The 20073-nt window shown below is 40.6% G+C and overlaps 1 protein-coding gene across 2 annotated transcripts in view; it reads right to left on the reverse strand.

The window, feature by feature from the left end:
• LOC148149660 (uncharacterized) overlaps positions 1 to 20073 on the reverse strand; it is a 271395-nt gene that overhangs the window by 240724 nt on the left and 10598 nt on the right. The window contains exon 1 of one of the 2 annotated variants that reach the window (XM_087988623.1): positions 13772 to 13948. The exons of the other annotated variant lie outside the window; for it this stretch is intronic. Coding sequence (XP_087844749.1) covers positions 13772 to 13848 — 77 coding nt within the window. The 5' untranslated portion in view covers positions 13849 to 13948. Of the gene's footprint in view, positions 1 to 13771; positions 13949 to 20073 lie in introns of those variants that run through there. 2 annotated transcript variants of the gene reach the window in all.

Genomic DNA, 20073 nt, shown 5'->3' on the forward strand with positions numbered 1-20073 from the left:
CACACAGACACAGGGAGAATATGCAAGCTCCACACAGGCAGTCACCTGAGGCTGGAATTGAACCTGGGAACTGGTGCTGTGAGGCAGCAGTGCTAACCACTGAGCCACTGTACCACACCTTTTTTTTAATAGAAACAATGCTCCACATGGCTTTGAGTTCACTATTGTCTTAATATCTCCATTGATGATGGGATTGCCTACAGTATTGAAACAGGCCCTTCAACCCAACTAGTCCATACCGACTCTCCGAAGACCCATTTCCCACTTAAAGGTCACCAATGACTCTGACTCTGCCACCCCCATGGGCAGCGCATTCCATGCCCCCACCACTCTCTGGGTAAAGAATCTACCCCTGACATCCCCCCATACCTTCCACCCTTCACCTTAAATTTATGTCCCCTTGAAACACTCTGTTGTTCCCGGGAAAAAGTCTCTGACTATCTACTCTATCTATTCCCCTGATCATCTTATAAACCTCTATCAAGTCACCCCTCATCCTTCACCGTTCCAATGACAAAAAGGCCTAACACTCTCAACCTATCCTCGTACGACCTATTCTCTATTCCAGGCAACATCCTGGTAAATCTCCTCTGCACCCTCTCCAAAGCTTCCACATCTTTCCTAAAATGAGGCGACCAGAACTGCACACAGTACTCCAAATGTGGCCTTACCAAGGTCCTATACAGCTGCAACATCACCTCACGACTCTTGAATTCAATCCCTCTGCTAATGAACGCTAATACACCATAGGCCTTCTTACAAGCTATATCCACGTGAGTGGCAACTTTCAAAAATCTATGAACATAGACCCCAAGATCTCTCTGCTCCTCCACTTTACTAAGAATCCTACCGTTAACCCTGTATTCCGCATTCTTATTTGTCCTTCCAAAATGGACAACCTCACACTTGACAGGGTTGAACTCCATCTGCCACTCCTCAGCCCAGCTCTGCATCATATCTGAGTCCCTTTGCAGCTGACAACAGCCCTGCTCACTATCCACAACTCCACCAATCTTCGTATCGTCTTCAAATTTACTGACGCACCCTTCAACTCCCTCTTCCAAGTCATTAATAAAAATTACAAAAAGCAGAGGACCCAGAACTGATCCCTACGGAACTCCACTTGTAACTGGGCTCCAGGCTGAATATTTACCATCTGCCACCACTCTCTGACTTCGAACGGTTAGTCAGTTCTCTATCCAACTGGCCAAACTTCCCACTATCCAATGCCTCCTGACTTTCCGCATAAGTTTACCATGGGGAACCTTATCAAATGTCTTACTAAAATCCATGTACATTACATCCACTGCTCTACCCTCATCCACATACTTGGTCACCTCCTCAAAGAATTCAATAAGACTTGTAAGGCAAGACCTACCCCTCACAAATCCGTGCTGGCTGTCCCTAATCAAGCAGTGTCTTTCCAGATACTCATAAATCCTATCCCTCAGTACCCTTTCCATTACTTTGCCTGCCACTGAAGTAAGACTAACTGGCCTGTAATTCCTGGGGTTATCCCTATTCCCTTTTTTGAACAGGGGCACAACATTCGCCACTCTCCAGTCCCCTGGAACCACCCCCATTGACAGTGAAGACGAAAAGATCATTGCCAATGGTTCTGCAATTTCCTCTCTTGCTTCCCACATAATCCTAGGATATATCCCGTCAGGCCCGGGGGACTTGTCTATCCTCCAGTTTTTCAAAATGCCCAACACATCTTCCTTACTATCAAGTGTCTCCTCTAGCTTACCAGTCCATTTCATACTCTCCTTTTCAACAATACGGTCCCTCTCATTCCTATCCTGAGGAACCCCCGCAGAGGTATCCAAGACTTGACCAATCCCGAACAACAAATTTTCATTTGATTCATGTCCTTTGTGCCATGTTTGACTCTAAACAGGGAACATACTACAGCGAGACTTCGGAGAACTAGGAAGAAGGCTGAAAAGCAGGATGTCCAAGGTGGTTATCTCCGGTTTTCTTCCAGTTCCTCGGGCTAGTGTGGCCAGAAACAGGGAGATAATGGACTTGAACGTGTGGCTGGGGAACTGGTGCAGGAAGCAAGGATTTAAGTTCTTGGATCACTGGGGTATATTTTGTGGTAAACATAAATTCTACAAGAGAGACGGCTTGCACCTTAATAGGTTAGGGACCAGTATTCTGGCAGGCAGGTTTTCTACTGCAACACCGCTACATTTAAACTAAGTAGCGGGGGGGGGAGGGGACAAGCTGGATGTTTAAAAAGGAAATTGAAGGGAAAGTTAGAACAAGAGAAGTCAAGAAAGACAACTGTATTAATGAGGCAGAAAACTCGGAAAGGCATCATGCTGTAAGGTTGAGTGAAATAAGGGTTGATGGGAAGGGTGAGAGCAGTAACAAATTAAAAATACCATACATGAATGCATGAAGCATTAGACATAAGATGGATGAGCTTGAGGCTCTTTTGGAAATTGGCAGATGCGATATTGTGGGGATAACTGAGACGTGGCTTCAAGTGGACGGGGCCTGGGAAATGAATATTCAAGGATACACGTGTTATCGTAAGGACAGACTGACGGGCAGAGGGGGTGGGGTGGCCTTGTTGGTAAGGGACGATATTCAGTCCCTTGCGCGGGGGGACCTAGAGTCAGGAGATGTAGAGTCAGTGTGGATAGAGCTTCAAAATACCAGGGGTAAAAAGACCCTCTTGGGAGTCATCTACAGGCCCCCAAACAGTAGTCTGGATGTCGGATGTAAGTTAAATCAAGAGCTGAAATTGGCCTGTCGCAAAGATGTCACTACAGTTGTTATGGGGGATTTTAACATGCAGGTAGACTGGGAGAATCAGGATGGTATTGGGCCACAAGAAAGAGACTTTGTGGAGTGCCTCAGAGATGGATTCTTAGAGCAGCTGGTGCTGGAGTCGACCAGGGAGAAGGCAATTCTGGATCTGGTATTGTGTAACGAACCAGAATTGATCAGAGACCTCGAAGTGAAGGAGCCATTGGGAAGTAGTGACCATAATACAATAAGCTTCAATCTGCAATTTGAGAGGGAGAGGGTACAGTCGGAAGTGACAGTACTTCTGTTGAATAAAGGGAATTATGGAGCTATGAGGGAGGAGCTGGCCAAAGTTCAATGGTGCAATACCTTAGTAGGGATGACCGTGTATAATGCAGAAGTTTCTGTGTATAATGCAGAAGTTGCAGGATCAGTTCATTCTTAAAAGGAAGAAAGATCCCAGGAGGAGGCATGGGCGGCCGTGGCTGACGAGGGAAGTAAAGAAACATATAAAGTTAAAAGAGAAAAAGTATAACATAGCTAAGATAAGTGGGAAAACTGAAGACTGGGAAGCTTTTAAAGAGCAACAGAGGATTACTAAGAAGGAAATACGCAGAGGAAAAATGAGATACGAAGGTAAACTGGCCAAGAATATTAAGGAGGATAGTAAAAGCTTTTTTAGGTATGTGCAAGGCAAAAAAATGTTTAGGACAAAAATTGGGCCCTTGAAGACAGAAACAGGGAACAAAGGAACAAAGAACAAAGTTCCTATTACTAGGAACAAAGAAATGGCAGAGGAATTAAATGGGTACTTCAGATCTGTGTTCACTTGGGAAGACACAAGCAATCTCCCTGAGGTAACAGTGGCTGAAGGACCTGAACTTAAGGGAATTTATATTTGCCAGGATTTGGTGTTGGAGAGACTGTTAGGTCTGAAGGTTGATAAGTCTCCGGGGCCTGATGGTCTGCATCCCAGGGTACTGAAGGAGGTGGCTCGGGAAATCGTGGATGCGTTGGTGATTATTTTCCAGAGTTCAATAGATTCGGGGTCGGTTCCTGAGGATTGGAGGGTGGCTAATGTTATACCACTTTTTAAGAAAGGTGGGTGAGAGAAAGCAGGTAATTATAGACCAGTTAGTCTGACCTCAGTGGTGGGAAAGATGCTGGAGTCTATTATAAAGGATGAAATTACTGCACATCTGGATAGTAGTAACAGGATAGGACAGAGTCAGCATGGATTTTTGAAGGGGAAATCATGGTTAACTAATCTTCTTGAATTTTTTGAGGATGTAACTATGACGTTGGACGAGGGAAATCCAGTAGATGTAGTGTACCTGGACTTTCAGAAAGCTTTTGATAAAGTCCCACACAGGAGGTTAGTGAGTAAAATTAGGGTGCATGGTATTGGGGGCAAAGTACTAGATTGGATTGAAAATTGGTTGGCTAATAGGAAACAAAGGGTAGTGATAAACGGCTCCATTTCGGAATGACAGGCAGTGACCAGTGGGGTACCGCAGGGATCCGTGCTGGGACCACAGCTTTTTACAATATATGTTAATGATATAGAAGATGGTATCAGCAATAACATTAGCAAATTTGCTGATGATACAAAGCTGGGTGGCAGGGTGAAAAGTAATGAGGATGTTAGGAGATTACAGGGTGACCTGGACAAGTTAGGTGAGTGGGCAGATGCATGGCAGATGCAGTTTAATGTGGATAAATGTATGGTTATCCACTTTGGTAGCAAGAACAGGAAGGCAGACTACTACCTCAATGGAATCAATTTATGTAAAGGGGCAGTACAGAGAGATCTGGGTGTTCTTGTACACCAGTCAATGAAGGCAAGCATGCAGGTACAGCAGGTAGTGAAGAAGGCTAATAGCATGCTGGCCTTCATAACAAGAGGAATTGAGTATAGAAGCAAAGAGGTCCTTCTGCAGCTGTACAGGGCCCTGGTGAGACCACACCTGGAGTACTGTGTGCAGTTCTGGTCTCCAAATTTGAGAAAAGACATTCTGGCTATTGAGGGAGTGCAGCGTAGGTTCACGAGGTCAATTCCTGGAATGGCAGGATTACCTTACACTGAAAGACTGAAGCGACTGGGCTTGTATACCCTTGAGTTTCGAAGATTGAGAGGGGATCTGATTGAGACATATAACATTATGAAAGGATTGGACACTCTGGCAGTAGGAAACATATTTCCACTGATGGGTAAGTGCCGAACCAGAGGACACAGCTTAAAAATACGGGGTAGACCATTTAGGACAGAGCTGAGGAGAAACTTCTTCACCCAGAGAGTGGTGGCTGTGTGGAATGCTCTGCCCCAGAGGGCAGTGGAGGCCCACTCTCTAGATTCATTTAAGAAGGAGTTCGATAGAGCTCTCAAAGATAGTGGAATCAAGGGTTATGGAGATAAGGCAGGAACAGGATACTGATTAGGAATGATCAGCCATGATTATATTGAATGGCGGTGCAGGCTCGAAGGGCTGAATGGCCTACTCCTGCACCTATTGTCTATTGTCTATTGTCTATTGTCTATTGACTGCATTTTTTGCTAGAGAGCTTTGATGCCATGCTCTGTCAATGGTGTGGCAGTTATGATATCAAGGGCTGTCACTCTCATCTCACCTCTGGAGTTCATCTCTTTTGTCCATGTTTGAGCCAAGGCTGTAATGAGATCAGGAGTTGGTGGAACTCAAACTGGGCATCAGTGAGCAGGTTATTGCTGAGCAGGTGTTGATTGAGAGCAATGTGGATGACAGTTTACTGATGATCAAAAGTAGACTGGTGGGGTGATATATGGGCTGTGTTGGATTTGTCCTGCTATTTGTGTATGGATATAACTGGGACATTTTCCACATTGGAATTGATATGATAGTGTTATAGCTATATAGAAATAATTTTGTGATGAGTGTAGCAAGTTCTGGAGCTCAGACCTTTAGTACTATCATAATGTTGTATGAGCCCTCAACTTTAGCAGTATCTAGTGCCAACAGCTATTATTTGATGTCAAGTGGAGTGAATCAAATTAGCTGAAGAGTAGCCACTGGATGGGCCATCCAGTCAGCACTTCTGGCTGAATATTGTCACCAATGCTTTAGCCTTAATATTTTGGACTGATGTGTTGGGCTCTCCCATCATTAAGGAAAGGATATTTATCGAGTGTTTTTTTCCAGTGAATTGTTTAATTGCATACCATTACTAATGTGGCATGATTGCAGTGCTTAGAACTGACCTATTGGTTGTAGGATTGCTTAGCTCTATCTATCACCTGTTGCTTATGCTGCTTGACATGCAAGTAGTCCTGTTTGCAATTTCGCCACTTAGATTCATGATTTTTGTTATTCCTAGTGCTTCTCCTGAGATGCCCTCCTGTCATCTTTATTGAGTCAGTGTTGATCCCTAGCTTAATAGGTTATAGGTAATACCAGATTATAAGATTGCATATTGTATTGGAGTATGATTCTGCTACCACTGAAGGCCCACTGTCCTTCTTGAGCTGTTGATCTGTTCCATTCCGTTTATCATAGTGCTAATGCCACACACAATATCAGAAGGGAAGATTTGTCTTTGTCCCTGCATAGGTCTGTCTGACAGTCACTCCCATTAGTACAGTCATGGTCAGATTCATCTAAGGTAGGTGGATTAGTGAGAATGAGATCAAGTATGCATTGTTGGTTCCCTCACTGTCTAAGACAGACCCAATCTCACAGCTCCATCTTTTAGAATTCAATCAGCTTGTTCCATGATTGAGCTTCTTTTGGTGGTGGACATTGAAGTCATCCACCCAGAGTACATTTTGTACCCTTGACACTCTCAGTGCTTCCTACAAGTTTTGCTCAATGTAAGATAAGTAATAATTCATCAACCACGTGATGCACAGTATGCGTCAATCAACATTAGATTTTCTTGCCCATGTTTGACCTAATGCCATGAGACTTCATACATCCAGAATCAGTATTGAGGATTCCTGGAGCAAGTCTGTCCTGACTGTATAATTCTGTGACACTACCTCTGCTAGTGGAACAGGACATACCCAGGAATGGTGATTGTATTTTCTGAGACACTCTCTATAAGATATGATTGTATGAGTATAATTATGTCAGGCTCTTATTTGATTCACCTATGAGACTGCTCTCCCAATTTTGGTACTAGTTCCTAGGTGTTGGTAAAGAGGACCTTGCAAGATCACCATTGTCATTTCTGGTACTTTGGTCAATACTGGTGGTCCATTCAGTTCCATCCTTTATTTTAGACTTTCTAGTGGTTGATACAACTGTGAAACTTGATATTTCAGATAACAGTTTAAGAATCACTGGTTTCTGGATATCCACCAGGTAAGAACAGCAATCTTTGTGAAACAGACTTTTCATTTTTAATGTTTTATTCCATGGTGTGTTTAAAATTGAGAATTCCAGGGCATTACCTGGGTTTCTGATTATTAATACAGTGACAACACCATCATCATTACCATTACCTTCCTCTCTTCCATGAGCTAATATAAGCTACACTGCACCAGATAAACGCCTTAATAGAAGCAAAAATCACTGCAACTCAATTTGGACCATCAGACAATAGGCATCAAAAGGTATTCCATCCAGCTGTCACCTGTTGATGTGACTCTGGTGATAGACATAAGCTTCAAGTAGAATCTTATGTCATCATAAACATAATTGAGAATCCTCAAACATTGTGTCCACTTCCTGGTCCATCCTTGCAAAACTGTGCAGTATTTATCTGCCAATTTCATCAAACACATTGTTGTTCTCTGCATGATACTCAATCATTAACTGGTTTGGTTGTCTGGAGAATATGAGGAGAACAGCATCACAAACAAAAACATCATAAACAGCTTTACCCATCAACTCCCCTCAGTATCAGGCCCCTCAGAACAATTTATCCCACTATTGGCATTCATTGTTCAGCCTTCTCTTCCTATCCCTTGCATACAGTTTTCTGGAGATCTTTCCACACATGGTACATAAGGTTGGTACATAAGTTGGCAGGATTGTAATCTTCATAAAAATAATCTTCAACATTAGCACCTTACTCTCTTATTTCTTACCAACTGCAGCCACAATGCATCTCCCCTTGAAGAGCTGAAAGTTGCCTCTAAGTACAGTCAATGACACCTGCTTTCTTTGTAACCCTAACAGTGTCCCAGCCAATAGATTTTGCTGCTGCTTCTCCATTTCAGTACCATGAAAAGCAAGTGGTATGTATGTGATCACTGCCAATGTGTGTGCACAGTGCACTCAGCAACGCCCACGTACCCACTTTTCAGAACAAAATTAAATTTCTTGGCCAAGGGCTTTAAAGTAGATCAGCAACTTGCTACTAAGTAATTGCAATGAACAGAGAAACTTCTGCTCGCTCCAGTGTTAATTTACCCAGTCAAAGAAGCAGCTTGACCCTGATTGTTATGCCATAATCCTTTTTCCAGCTATTTCAAAAGATCCTACCGTTCTCAGTATTTTATTTCAATACAAAGTTTTGTCCCTGGTGTGGGGGAGTCCAGAACTAGAGGACACAGCTTCAGAGTGAGAGGGCAAATTTATCATGCAGATGGTGGTGCATGTATGGAATGAGCTGCCAGAGGAAGTATTGGAGGCTGCTACAATTGCAATATTTAAAAGGCACCAGGATGGGTATAAGAATAGGAAGGGTTTGGAGGACTATGGGTCGGGTGCTGGCAAATGGAACTAGATTAGATTGGGATATCTGATCAGCATGGTCGAGTTGGACCGAAGGGTCTGTTTCCGTGTTGTATATCTCTATGACTCTATGACTCTATTAAAGTCTTTCCAGTTCATTTTTTCAAATTTTCATTATTTTTTCTCAGCTTAGATCTTATTTTACAAACATTTTTGACACAATGCATTTAATTATCTTTTTATCTGCAAATATTACACAATTAACAAAATTCAATTTTTAAGTTGATTAATTATTCTAGAAACATTCATCTAGGTTTGCCTGCCACAAAATGAAGGGATTACTTGACACAAAATTATTTTATAGGCACAGATGTGGCAAATCCAAATTGGATACTACTTTACAGCAGATTTTTTTCCACAACAATCTGCTTTGAAATTAAAATTAATTAGCCTTATCATACAGTATTCATGATATTTTTTACTAACAAAATACTGGCGGTATCATTTACTTTGTTATTAATAATGTAGTCCAAGGGTTAACTTAGATAAAATTCTAGTTGACCAACAACCTGATAATAATTCCACATTTGAAGGTAGTTTCCATTACAGCACAAATCACTACAATGTTCACTTGATGCTTAATTTAGTTGCTTCATTCTAAAACATGTTCTTTAATGGTGAATAAAGAACCTTGTTTTTAATTGACAAATTTTATTTCAAAAAATGAAATATGGTGATCAATATTATTATATTTGGGCCTTTGGCAAGATTCATTTTCACTATCTTTCAAATAAGATCAATTTATAGCATAACGGTATGGTTATGCCAACAAAGCACAGTTTCATTTGCACGTAATCAGGTTTCAATTCAAAATAATAGCCAAGCTATGAAGAGCAGTGACCCAGCAGAAGTCCTCCAACTCTGTGTCTTTTCAATGTACACATTGAACAAGCAGAAATAGCAACCGTTTGTTTAATACATCATTACCAATCAAAGCAAATTTGAAGAGACAGGTTTATTTCTCAAGATTTTTGATCCCACTGTTCACCAATTTCTTTCTCTGTTTCATTCTAATGACAGCACTATTTCTAAAACTGATCAGAAGAAGAATGACTCACAGCTGTGCCTTGTTTTTCTTAATCAATAGCAATAAATTAATATCTGTTAAATAGAGGCATAGAATCATAGAGATCTGAAGCACAGATGATCTATACATGCTCTTATAAAAAATCAAAATATTATATCATTCATAGGCTATACACTAAAGCAAAAAACAATTAAAGAAGATTTTCTCATGTGTTAAACTAAAAGAATAATTAGCAGTACACATGTTTGGTTTGATGTAGCAGTTTAGGTCCCTTTCAAGTCTTTCCCCTTTCACCTTAAATCAATGCCCTTTAGTTCTGTACTCCCCCACTGTGGGGAAAAGATTTTGTCTATTCACCCTATGGTAAAAACAATGACTGCAGATGCTGGAAACCAGATTCTGGATTAGTGGTGCTGGAAAAGCACAGCAGTTCAGGCAGCATCCGATCCATGGCCCTCAGATTTTATAAACTTCTGTAAGATCACTCCTCAGCCTCTGACGCTCCAGGGAAAATAGCCTCAGTCTATTCAGAATCTGCCTACAGCTCAAACCCTCCAAACCTGGCAATTTCCTTGTAAATCTTTTCTGAGCCCTTTCAAGTTTCACAACATCCTTCCAATAGCAGGGAGACCAGAATTGCACACAATTATTGTAATAGTGACCTAGTGGTAAATAAAAACCAAAAAAACTGGGGACGTTGTAAATCAAGAACAAAAACAGAAATTGCTGGAAAAGCTCAGTATATCTGGCAGCATCTGTGAAGAGAAACCAGAGTAAACAATTTGGGTCCAGTGAGGAAGAATCATCAGATCTGAAATGTTAACTCTGATTTCTCTGCACGGATGCTGCCAGAGCAGCTGAGCTTTTCCAGCAATTTCTGGTTTAGTTCCATTAAATGGTGTTGGTTCAAGCTTGTTCTTGACTTGGAAATATATTGCTATTTCTTCACTGATGCTAGGTCAAACTCCTGGAATTCCTTCCCTGAGGGCATTGTGAGTCAGCACACAGTAAGTGGATTGTAACAGATCAAGAAGGAAGCTCCTCACCAAGGAAAATGCAATCAATGTTGGCCAGCCAGTGATGCGAACATCCCACGAGTTAATAAATGTTTAAAATTTGAATTCACGTATCCAAAACATTTGCCTGGGACACGAGAGTTCTCACCTCGCAATGTTGCAACAATGCCACCATCTGCTAAACTAATTTTGCAGTTGTGCAGTTGAGTTTCTAAAGGATTAATTGTGAAACTTAGCAATTGCTTTCATACCATGTTTCTATTTCTCCTTTTCAAAATTTCCTGATCTGCCTCAATATCGAAGATGGTCTTTTGTGTGTTAGTTCGCAAAAATATTATGTTTTGAATTCATATCTGGAAGTTCCATCATTTAAGCTGTCGAAAAGCTGCTACTCCCTCATCAGTGTGAAATAATGATTTGCAAAATGTTTGATTGATTGAATCATGTGCCATGCTTAGTGAAAGCATGCCTCCTTCATAACTTTAAATATGGATGCTGTATTCATACAGATATTCCTGGAATGGCCTTTTAATTGAAATGGTCATTGATGAACTGCTAAGATGGCTGTGAAAAGTCAGATAACCTTTGTTTATTCGGACCATATTATCTGAAGCTTTTGGAATATTCTAATTGAATCCCCCTGAATGGGATCTTCTCCTGAATTGGGCAGGCAAAGACAAATGCCATCTGTAAGATTTATATCCACTATTGTTAATGATTCACCTAAAAACTTAAAGCAGAAAAAAAACTCTCCAATTGCTCATCTCCAAAACCAATGCTTTCACAAAAGAGTGCTGAATAGACTAGTTATCTACAAAATGAATGTGAAAGACCACAATGTATAACCTATCGTGTATGAATTGTCATTTATCTTTAAGACATCCTGGCGGGACAATGGTCATTGATCATGTGTTTGAAATTGGCTCCTAATGCAGAAATTCTTAATTATCCCAAAAACGAGGAAAAGGAATAACTACACAAGAAACCTGAAAATTCAATAGATTCTACAGATTAGAGTGTTGTATTTGTCTTTTAAGAACTGAGAGACTGTAAGATCTTTGAATATCTGCCAGCCTAATTCCAAAACTTGAAGTCCAGCTGTAACAAAATTTGCCCGCCTGTTGCAATCGCTTAACTTGCTGACCTGCTGAATATTTTTCTTGCTGAAGCTATTCAGCAAAAATCTAACATCTGACTTTAGCCGTTTTAGTTAATTTATAATGCCACATCTCTGTAGCAGATGGGTCTTAAAGCTGGGCCTCCTAATTCAGATGCAGGTCCTCTACCACTGCATCACAACAGCCCTTAAAAGAACTGTAATTCAGGACTGGGCAAGAACACTCTGACCTGCTATGTCAAACCAAATTTGTGAACTGCTAATTATTCTTTTAGTTTAACACATGAGAAAATCTTCTGTAATTGTTTTTTGCTTTAGTGTATGGTGTATGAATGATATAATGTTTTGATTTTTTTATAAGAGCATGTATAAATCATCTTCATTTTTAAACCATCAAAGTGGGGTTGCTGTTTCTTCAAATTGACAACACACTAAAGGGACCTTAGGAAAATACATATCTACCTTTCCCCTCCAAAAAAAAAGCTCATGGATTGTGAATAGTAGGTAAAGGAATTGGGGGTTTCGGTTTATTTTTCCTCCACTGTCCATAATATAGAGCAGCATTTTGGATTGCTTACAATTATCTTACATTGAAACAGAAACAATCATTAAATGTCTCTTTCATTGTCCAGTCAACAAATATAAACAGTAAACAATAAAGAACCTAGCATGCAGCAATGAGATTGAACAAAAATGTGCTGCATGTGATTTCCAGTTCAGCATATTTAATATAGTCAAACATTGGGCAGAACTCCATAATTATTTAGAGCTATTCATTCTTATGTGACTATGTCCCATATTTCTAAACCCTGATTATAGAAAGAATAACTTATAAGTTATCACATTGCAGTAGTTTCAGTTGTGGCATAGTTGTCGCCCATTCACTCTGAGTCAGAAAATTATGGGTTAAAGTCACATTCCAGAGGGTTACGCACAAAACTTCAGGCTGACAGCCCAATGCAGTAGTGAAGAAGTGGTTCACTGTCAGAGGTGATGGCTTTCTATCTTCTATTTTTACAAGCCGTGGAGTCAAAGGTTCTAGGGGACAGACAGGAAAGAGTTAAAACAAAAACCAGATCAGCTGTGATCTTATTGAAAGCTTGAAATGCCAAATGACCCATTCCTGCTCCTCAGTCTCATTACACCTTCTGTCAGATATATAAGCTACATGTAAAAACCCTATGACACAATTTCAAAGAAGAACAAGAAAGTTATCCCGAATGTCCTGACCAAGTTCTACTCCTCAATCAAAATGACAAGTGCTTGGTTACCTTGTCGTAATCACATTGTTTTTATATGAGTTGACTGTCATAAATTACCTACACCATAACTGCAAATACACACCACGAAGAAAGTACTTCAATAGCTGAAAACCACTTTTTGACCAATGAGGCCACTTAATCTGCTGTGTAATGTTGCTCAGTCAATCCTCTCGTTCCTGGGACATCACTGTTGGCATTCCTCAGGGTATTGCCCTGAGCCCAACCATCATCAGCTGCCAAATTCATGACCTTGCCTCCAATGTAAGGACAGAAATAGGGATGTTTGCTCATATGCAGCCAGACAACACTTGGGATTGGGCTGATAACTAGCAAGTTCACGCCATGCAAGCTTTCGGCGATGACCATTTCAAACAAGAAAGAATTCAAATATCCCCCTTGACATTCAATGGCATTACCACTTCTGATTCCCCCGCCCCCACCCCCCAACAACATTCTATCAGTTTCCACTGATCAGAAATTGAACTAGACATGTCCCATTAATACAGTGTCTATATGAAAAGCTCATAGGCTGGGAGAATAATTCAACTCCGACACCTGTTTAAAACACACAACTCAAGGGCGTCATGGAATATTTCCCATGTGCCCAGATGAATGCATCTCTGCAAAGAAGTTTAATGCTATCTAAGACACAACACCCTTGCTTAATTTGCATCTTATCCACCATCCTTAACATTCATTGTTTCTACAATCAATGATCGGGCAGCACTCAATATCATTATAATTTACACTGCAGCAACTCACCACAGTTCCTCCGACACCAAATTCGAAACCTGTGCCTTCTACCACCGAGATGAACAGGGGCAGTAGGTGAATGGCTGCATCACCACATCTAAGATCCTCACAAAATTACTCACCATGCTGATTTGCAACTATATTGTGCCTGCTTTACTGGAGCTGGGTCAAATTCCTGAAGTGTCCTTCTTAACAGCATTTTGGGTGCCTCCTATACACTGTGGACTGCAACAGTTCAAGAAGACAGCTCAGCATCAGCTTCTCAAGGACAATTATGGATTGGCCTAACCCACAACACCAACATCCTATGAACAAATAAATAGCTGCAAGTCATTGTTTTGCATACATGCCTCTGCTCCATCATCTGTGTAAAGTCATAAGCAAGTTCAGATATTCAAAAAATGCATTTAAAATTGGTAGAATTGCTCATGAATAACCCACCTATTGAACTGTAAACAGTGTGACAGCTCTTCATGAATAAAAATCAATCTCTTCTTCCTAGCTGTTGACATACAAATGACAACACTGTGTTCAGAAGATTAAAAAGCTAAACCTTTACAATTTATTTGCCTGCTGAGCCTGAAATGATTGGCATCATGAGTAATGTTTAATTACATTTTAAAAATGCAATTGTTATGTATGCATTGATTCTGATACTTTACACTCAATTAAGACTTGCAATTTTTAGAAAACAATAACAGAAGGCTGAATAGCCTGGGACTTTTTTCCCTGGAATATCAGAAGCTGAGGTTTATAAAATCACGATGAGCATGGATAGGGTGATTAACCAAGGTCTTTTTCCTCAGGTGGGAGAGTTCAAAACTGGAGACCATAGGGTTAAGGTGAGAGGTGAAAGATTTAAGAAGGACCTGAGGAGTAACTTTTTCATGCAGAGAGTGGTGCATGTAAGGAACAAGCTACCAAAGGAGACAGGTATAATTACTACATTTAAAAGGCATATATGTGGGTGTGTGACTAGGAAGGATTTTGAGACATATGGGCCAAATGGTGGCAAATGGAGCTAGTTCAGATTGGAATGAATCTAGGTCTGGTTGGTGCGGACGAGTTGACCAAAGGATCTGTTTCTATGCTGTATGAGTCCATGACTCTATGCCTCTGAAAGGATTCATAACATAAATAAATACCTGAATAAAACATTATTAACTACAGTTCATATGAACCATAGTACTGGTTACTGAAAATAAAATCAATCATTAAAGCAATTGGAATGATTTCTAATGAAAGCTTCAATGCAGCTTTTGTATTGAATTGAATTGAATTGAACTGAATTTATTGTCACGTGTACCGAGGCACAGAGAATAGCTTTGTCTTGCGCGAGCAATACAGGCACATCACAGAGCTCAGTAGCGTAGATAAGTAAATAATTAGATTAGATTACTTGCAGTGTGGAAACAGGCCCTTCGGCCCAACAAGTCCACATCGACCCGCCGAAGCGTATACCGCCCAGACCCACACTCCTACATTTACCCCTTCACCTAACACTACGGGCAATTTAGCATGGCCAATTCACCTAACCTACACATTTTTGGATTGTGGGAGGAAACCCACGCAGACACAGGGAGAATGTGCAAACTCCACACAGAGAGTCGCCTGAGGCGGGAGTTGAACCTGGGTCCCAGGCGCTGTGAGACAGCAGTGCTAACCACTGTGCCACCGTGCCGCCCACATAGGTAAACAGCGACAAAAACAAAAAAACACAAGTACAGGTGAATGTTAAGAGTTTGTCAGTCCATTCAGTATTCTAAGAAGAGTTGGGTAGAAACTGTTTAGAAACCGGCGGTGCATGTGTTAGGCTTCTGTACCTTCTTCCTGATGGTAGAGGTTGTAGAAAAATATTGCCAGGTGAGATGGATCTTTAAGAATGCTGATGGTCTTTCCTCGGGCGTGGTAGATGGATTCTATAGATGGGAGGTTGGCCTTTGTGGTTGTCATTGAGTCATAGAGACCGGGCCGAGTTCATCACTCTCTGTAACTGTCTCCGATCTTGAATGGTTCAGAATTGTATGCTGTGGTTCTGTTCGCCGAGCTGGGAATTTGTATTGCAGACGTTTCGCCCCCTGTCTAGGTGACATCCTCAGTGCTTGGGAGCCTCCTGTGAAGCGCTTCTGTGTTGTTTCCTCCAGCATTTATTCCTCCGGCCACTGCAGCTGGAACTGACAACCGGAAACGGCAGAGACAAACCATTATAAATGCCGGAGGAAACAACACAAAAGCGCTTCACAGGAGGCTCCCAAGCACTGAGGATGTCACCTAGACAGGGGGCGAAACGTCTGCAATACAAATTCCCAGCTCGGCGAACAGAACCACAACAACGAGCACCCGGGCTACAAATCTTCTCACAAACTTTGAACAGAATTGTATATCTTAGAGGGCAAATTATTGTACAATATGGTTTCTGATGTTCTGGACACCATTGTTCCTTCAAATAGAGATACAAAGATATGATCTAATGATCATGAGAAACTTGGCTGCACAGTGGGACTGGGAACTGAATATTTAAGGATATTTAATTTGCAGGAAGGACAGACATGAAGGAAATGAAAGTGGAGTTGCACAGAAACTAAAGGATGGGATCAGTACATTAGTAACAGAGAATCTCAGATTGAAAGAGCAACGTGTTGAATCTATTTGGGTGGAACTACAAAATAGTAAAGGGCAGCACACATTAGTTGGAGTCATTTATAGGCCACTGAATAATAATGTACTGTGGGGATACTATTAATCAGGAGATAAGAGATGCATTTAGCATGGGTACCACAGTTATCATGGGTAACTTTAATCTGAATATAGACCAGGTAAACCAGCTGAGTACTAAAGCTCTGGAAGGTGTTTCCTGGTGTGTAATAGGGATGGTTTTTAAAGCAGCATGTTGAGGACCCACACAGTGAATATGTTATTTTAGAACATGTATTATGTACTTAGGAAGGCCTAATGACCAAACCTGTTGTAAAAGAATGTGTAGTGATGAGTGACCACAATATGGTAGAATGTTATATTACAATAGAATGTGAGATAGTTCATTCTGAAGCTAGGGTATTAAATTTAAATAGGGGAGCTTAAAAAGTTAAGAGTCACAAATTGGCCTGGTGACTGTGCGAGAGTGGAAACATTATATGAAAGAAAATACAGGATACCTTGGTTGTGACACAGAAGATTAGATTCCCTACAGTGTGGAAACAGGTCCTTCAGCCCAACTAATCCACACCGACCCTCCGAAGAGTAACACACCCAGACCCATTTCCCTCTGACTAATGCACCTAACACTATGGGCAATTTAGCATGACCAATTGACCTAATCTGCACGTTTTTGGATTAGTGGGAGGAAACCAGAGCACATGGAGGAAACCCGCGCAGACACTGGGAGAATGTGCAAACTCCATGCAATTCTGAAATCAAACCTGGGACCCTGATGCTGTGAAGCAGCAGTGCTAACCACTAAACCAACGTGCCATGAAATAGCTATGAAGAGAACTTGTAAGATGTAACATTATATCCCTGATGGCTTATTCCACAGTTCAGACATGAGAATTTTGCAAAAAAAACCAGAGGCAACATTAAAAACTCAAATTAAGCACTAATATCTTTAATAGATTTGAAAAATAATATATCACTTGCAATCATTGAAGGTAGCAGGGTAGATTGACACAACATTGAAGGAACCATAAGGCATCCTCAAATTTATTAATGGGAGTTTATAGTACAAAAGCAAGAAAGTTATGATGAATCTGTAAAAAGTACTCATTGGTTCAGCCTTAACTAGACCATTACATCCAGACCTGGTCATTGCACTTTAACTTGTAAACATATTAGAGAGCTATCAGAGATTAAAAAAAACAATATTTTATATGGATTGGAGAAGCTGAATCAGTTCTTGTAGAAGAGAAGGTTGAGAAGAGACTTGACAGAGATGCAGACAGACAAAGAGAAACATTTCCATTTATGGGTCAAGAACCAAAGTATCAGCCACTTAAGGTGGTTGGCAAAGGAAGCAATGATGACATGAGGAATCACATTTTCATTGAGTAAGTGGTTAGAATCTGAAATGCGCTGCCTCAAGTGTGGTGAAGACAAATCCAATTATGGCCTTCAAAATTGAATTGAATAACTGTTTGCAGAAGACACATTTTAAGAGCCATGTGGAAAAGGCAGGGGAGTGTCAATAGGTGATCTGCTTTTAAGAGAGCAAGCATACACGCACTAAGCCAAACAACCTCCTTCTGTCCTATTATAATTCTGTGATTCCATGCACCTATTACCAATACTCATGTTACAATACATCCATTAAAATTTATCTGTGGTCGGGAGTACTTGTCATGAATTCTTACATATGAGTGCATGGTCAATTGAACATTTTAGCAGCTAACCAAGCTGCTTCAGCATCATAATACCTTCTGCACTGATCAATATATATATCTTCCTTCCCAAGGTGGGAAGGTCTTTGATTGTCTATGTCATATTGTCCTTTTAAAATCCACCTTAAGCTCCAATTAGATGTTTAAGTCTTTGGTCAAACCACAATATGAGAGATTTCCTTAACAAATTCCATGTTTACTTTTCTATCCATCACAGCTGTTGCACGTGCTTTCAAGATCTTTAGCAGTCCTCCTTGTCATATGCACACAGACTCACTTGCATACCCATACACATATTTCATCATTGTGCAGTAATTAAGCAATTCAAGCCTCTTAAAATTACTGACATTTTACTGACTATTGTCTGCTAGTTATTTTGTATTTCAAAAGGAGAATCCATTAATCAACATCATGTCTCTCAGTTTGCAAATCACTTAAGATCAATTTGACCAACTGAGTCAACATTCATAAAAATACATACATGCCTTTATATAATACAAAAACACATTAAAATAATTGCACAGAGGCCAGTATCCAGTCACCAAGCCACCCTTTATTTATATGTGCTCAGAACATGGACTATGACCAGCCAGCTCAGAGCCAGTCCCTAGAATGAGGAGAGTCTCTGAATCTCCTGGGTTTCATTTCTTCTTTTTTTTAAAGTGGTGAGTCTTTCATGCACACTAATCCAGCTCACTCAGTGCCAGCTCTCAGAGTGAACAGAACATTAAGCCATTATTTTCCCCCCCCCCACACTACCACCTAACTGCGGTTATCTGTCAGTCAGGGCTCCCTGATTGGCCCAGGTTAACAACCCCAATCTAGTCAACAATCAATACACATTTTCTTTATATTCCCAGATGTGATGCCTAGAGTTTTCCCTCCACGTAAAACTTCTCCACAGTTCTCATCTGACAACAAGTGAAACATAGCTTGAAGAAATATTTGTTCATTGATTTTGATAAATTTAATGACATTTTATGACTATATTCTATAGGTTTACATTTTATTGACCAATCCTCTGCTATTTGGAATAAGAGAAACCATCCAGCAGTTGTTACTCTCTGCAAAAATGTTGTTTTCAACAGATCATTTAAACTATCGATATTCACAAAGGGTTGAATAGCTTCTGTAAATCTCAACTTCAAATTTTAATTAAGAGCAACTACATCACTTAAAACTATTATAGCTCCATACATTATGGAAACTGGTAATCTTGGCACTAGAGAAAGTTAAGATCTTCAGATGCTCAAAGCTCTAAGGGATATAGATAAATCTACAATACGGTAGACCTAGTCTATATGGATTTCAGTAAGGCCTTTGATCAGTTTTCTTTGGAGGGTCGGTGTGGACATGTTGGACCGAAGGGCCTGTTTCCACACTGTAGGGAATCTAATCTAATCTAATCTAATCACATGGTAGGTTGATCTGGAAGGTTAGATTGTATGGAATCCATGGGGAACTGGTAAATTGGATACACAATTGGCTTGATGTTAGGAAGCAGAGGGTAATAGTGGAAGGATGCTTGTCAGACTGGAGGCCTGTCACTAGTGGTGCACATTAGGGGACGGGGCTGAGCCCGTTGCTGGTTGTAATGTATACCAATGATTTGGATGAGAATGTACAAGGCCTGATTAGTAAGATTGCAGATGATGCTAAAATAGACAGTATTGTGGACAGTGACGAAGGCTTTCAGAATTTGCAGCAGGATCTTGATCAGCTGGGGAAGCAGGCTGCAAAATGTGAAATGCAGTTTAATATTGATAAGTGTTAGGTCTTGCATTTTAGAAAGTCAAATCAAAGTAGGAGTTTCATGGTGAATGGTAGGGCCTTAAGGAATGCTGTGGAACAGAGGAATCTTGGAGTTCAGGTGCACGGTTCTCTGAAAGTGGATTCACAGGTAGACAGGGCAGTGAAAAAGGCTCTTGACATAATAGCCTTCATCAGTCAGGGCATTGAGTATAGAAGTTGGGAAGTTATGTTGCATTTATACTGGATATTGGTGATGCCATGCTTGGAGTATGGTGTTCAGTTTTGGGCACCTTGCTATA

This window comes from Chiloscyllium plagiosum, unplaced genomic scaffold (assembly GCF_037043375.1).
Source record: "Chiloscyllium plagiosum isolate Xiang-an unplaced genomic scaffold, Cpla_swu_hap1 HiC_scaffold_7, whole genome shotgun sequence".
In the NCBI taxonomy this organism is placed as follows: Eukaryota; Metazoa; Chordata; class Chondrichthyes; order Orectolobiformes; family Hemiscylliidae; genus Chiloscyllium; species Chiloscyllium plagiosum.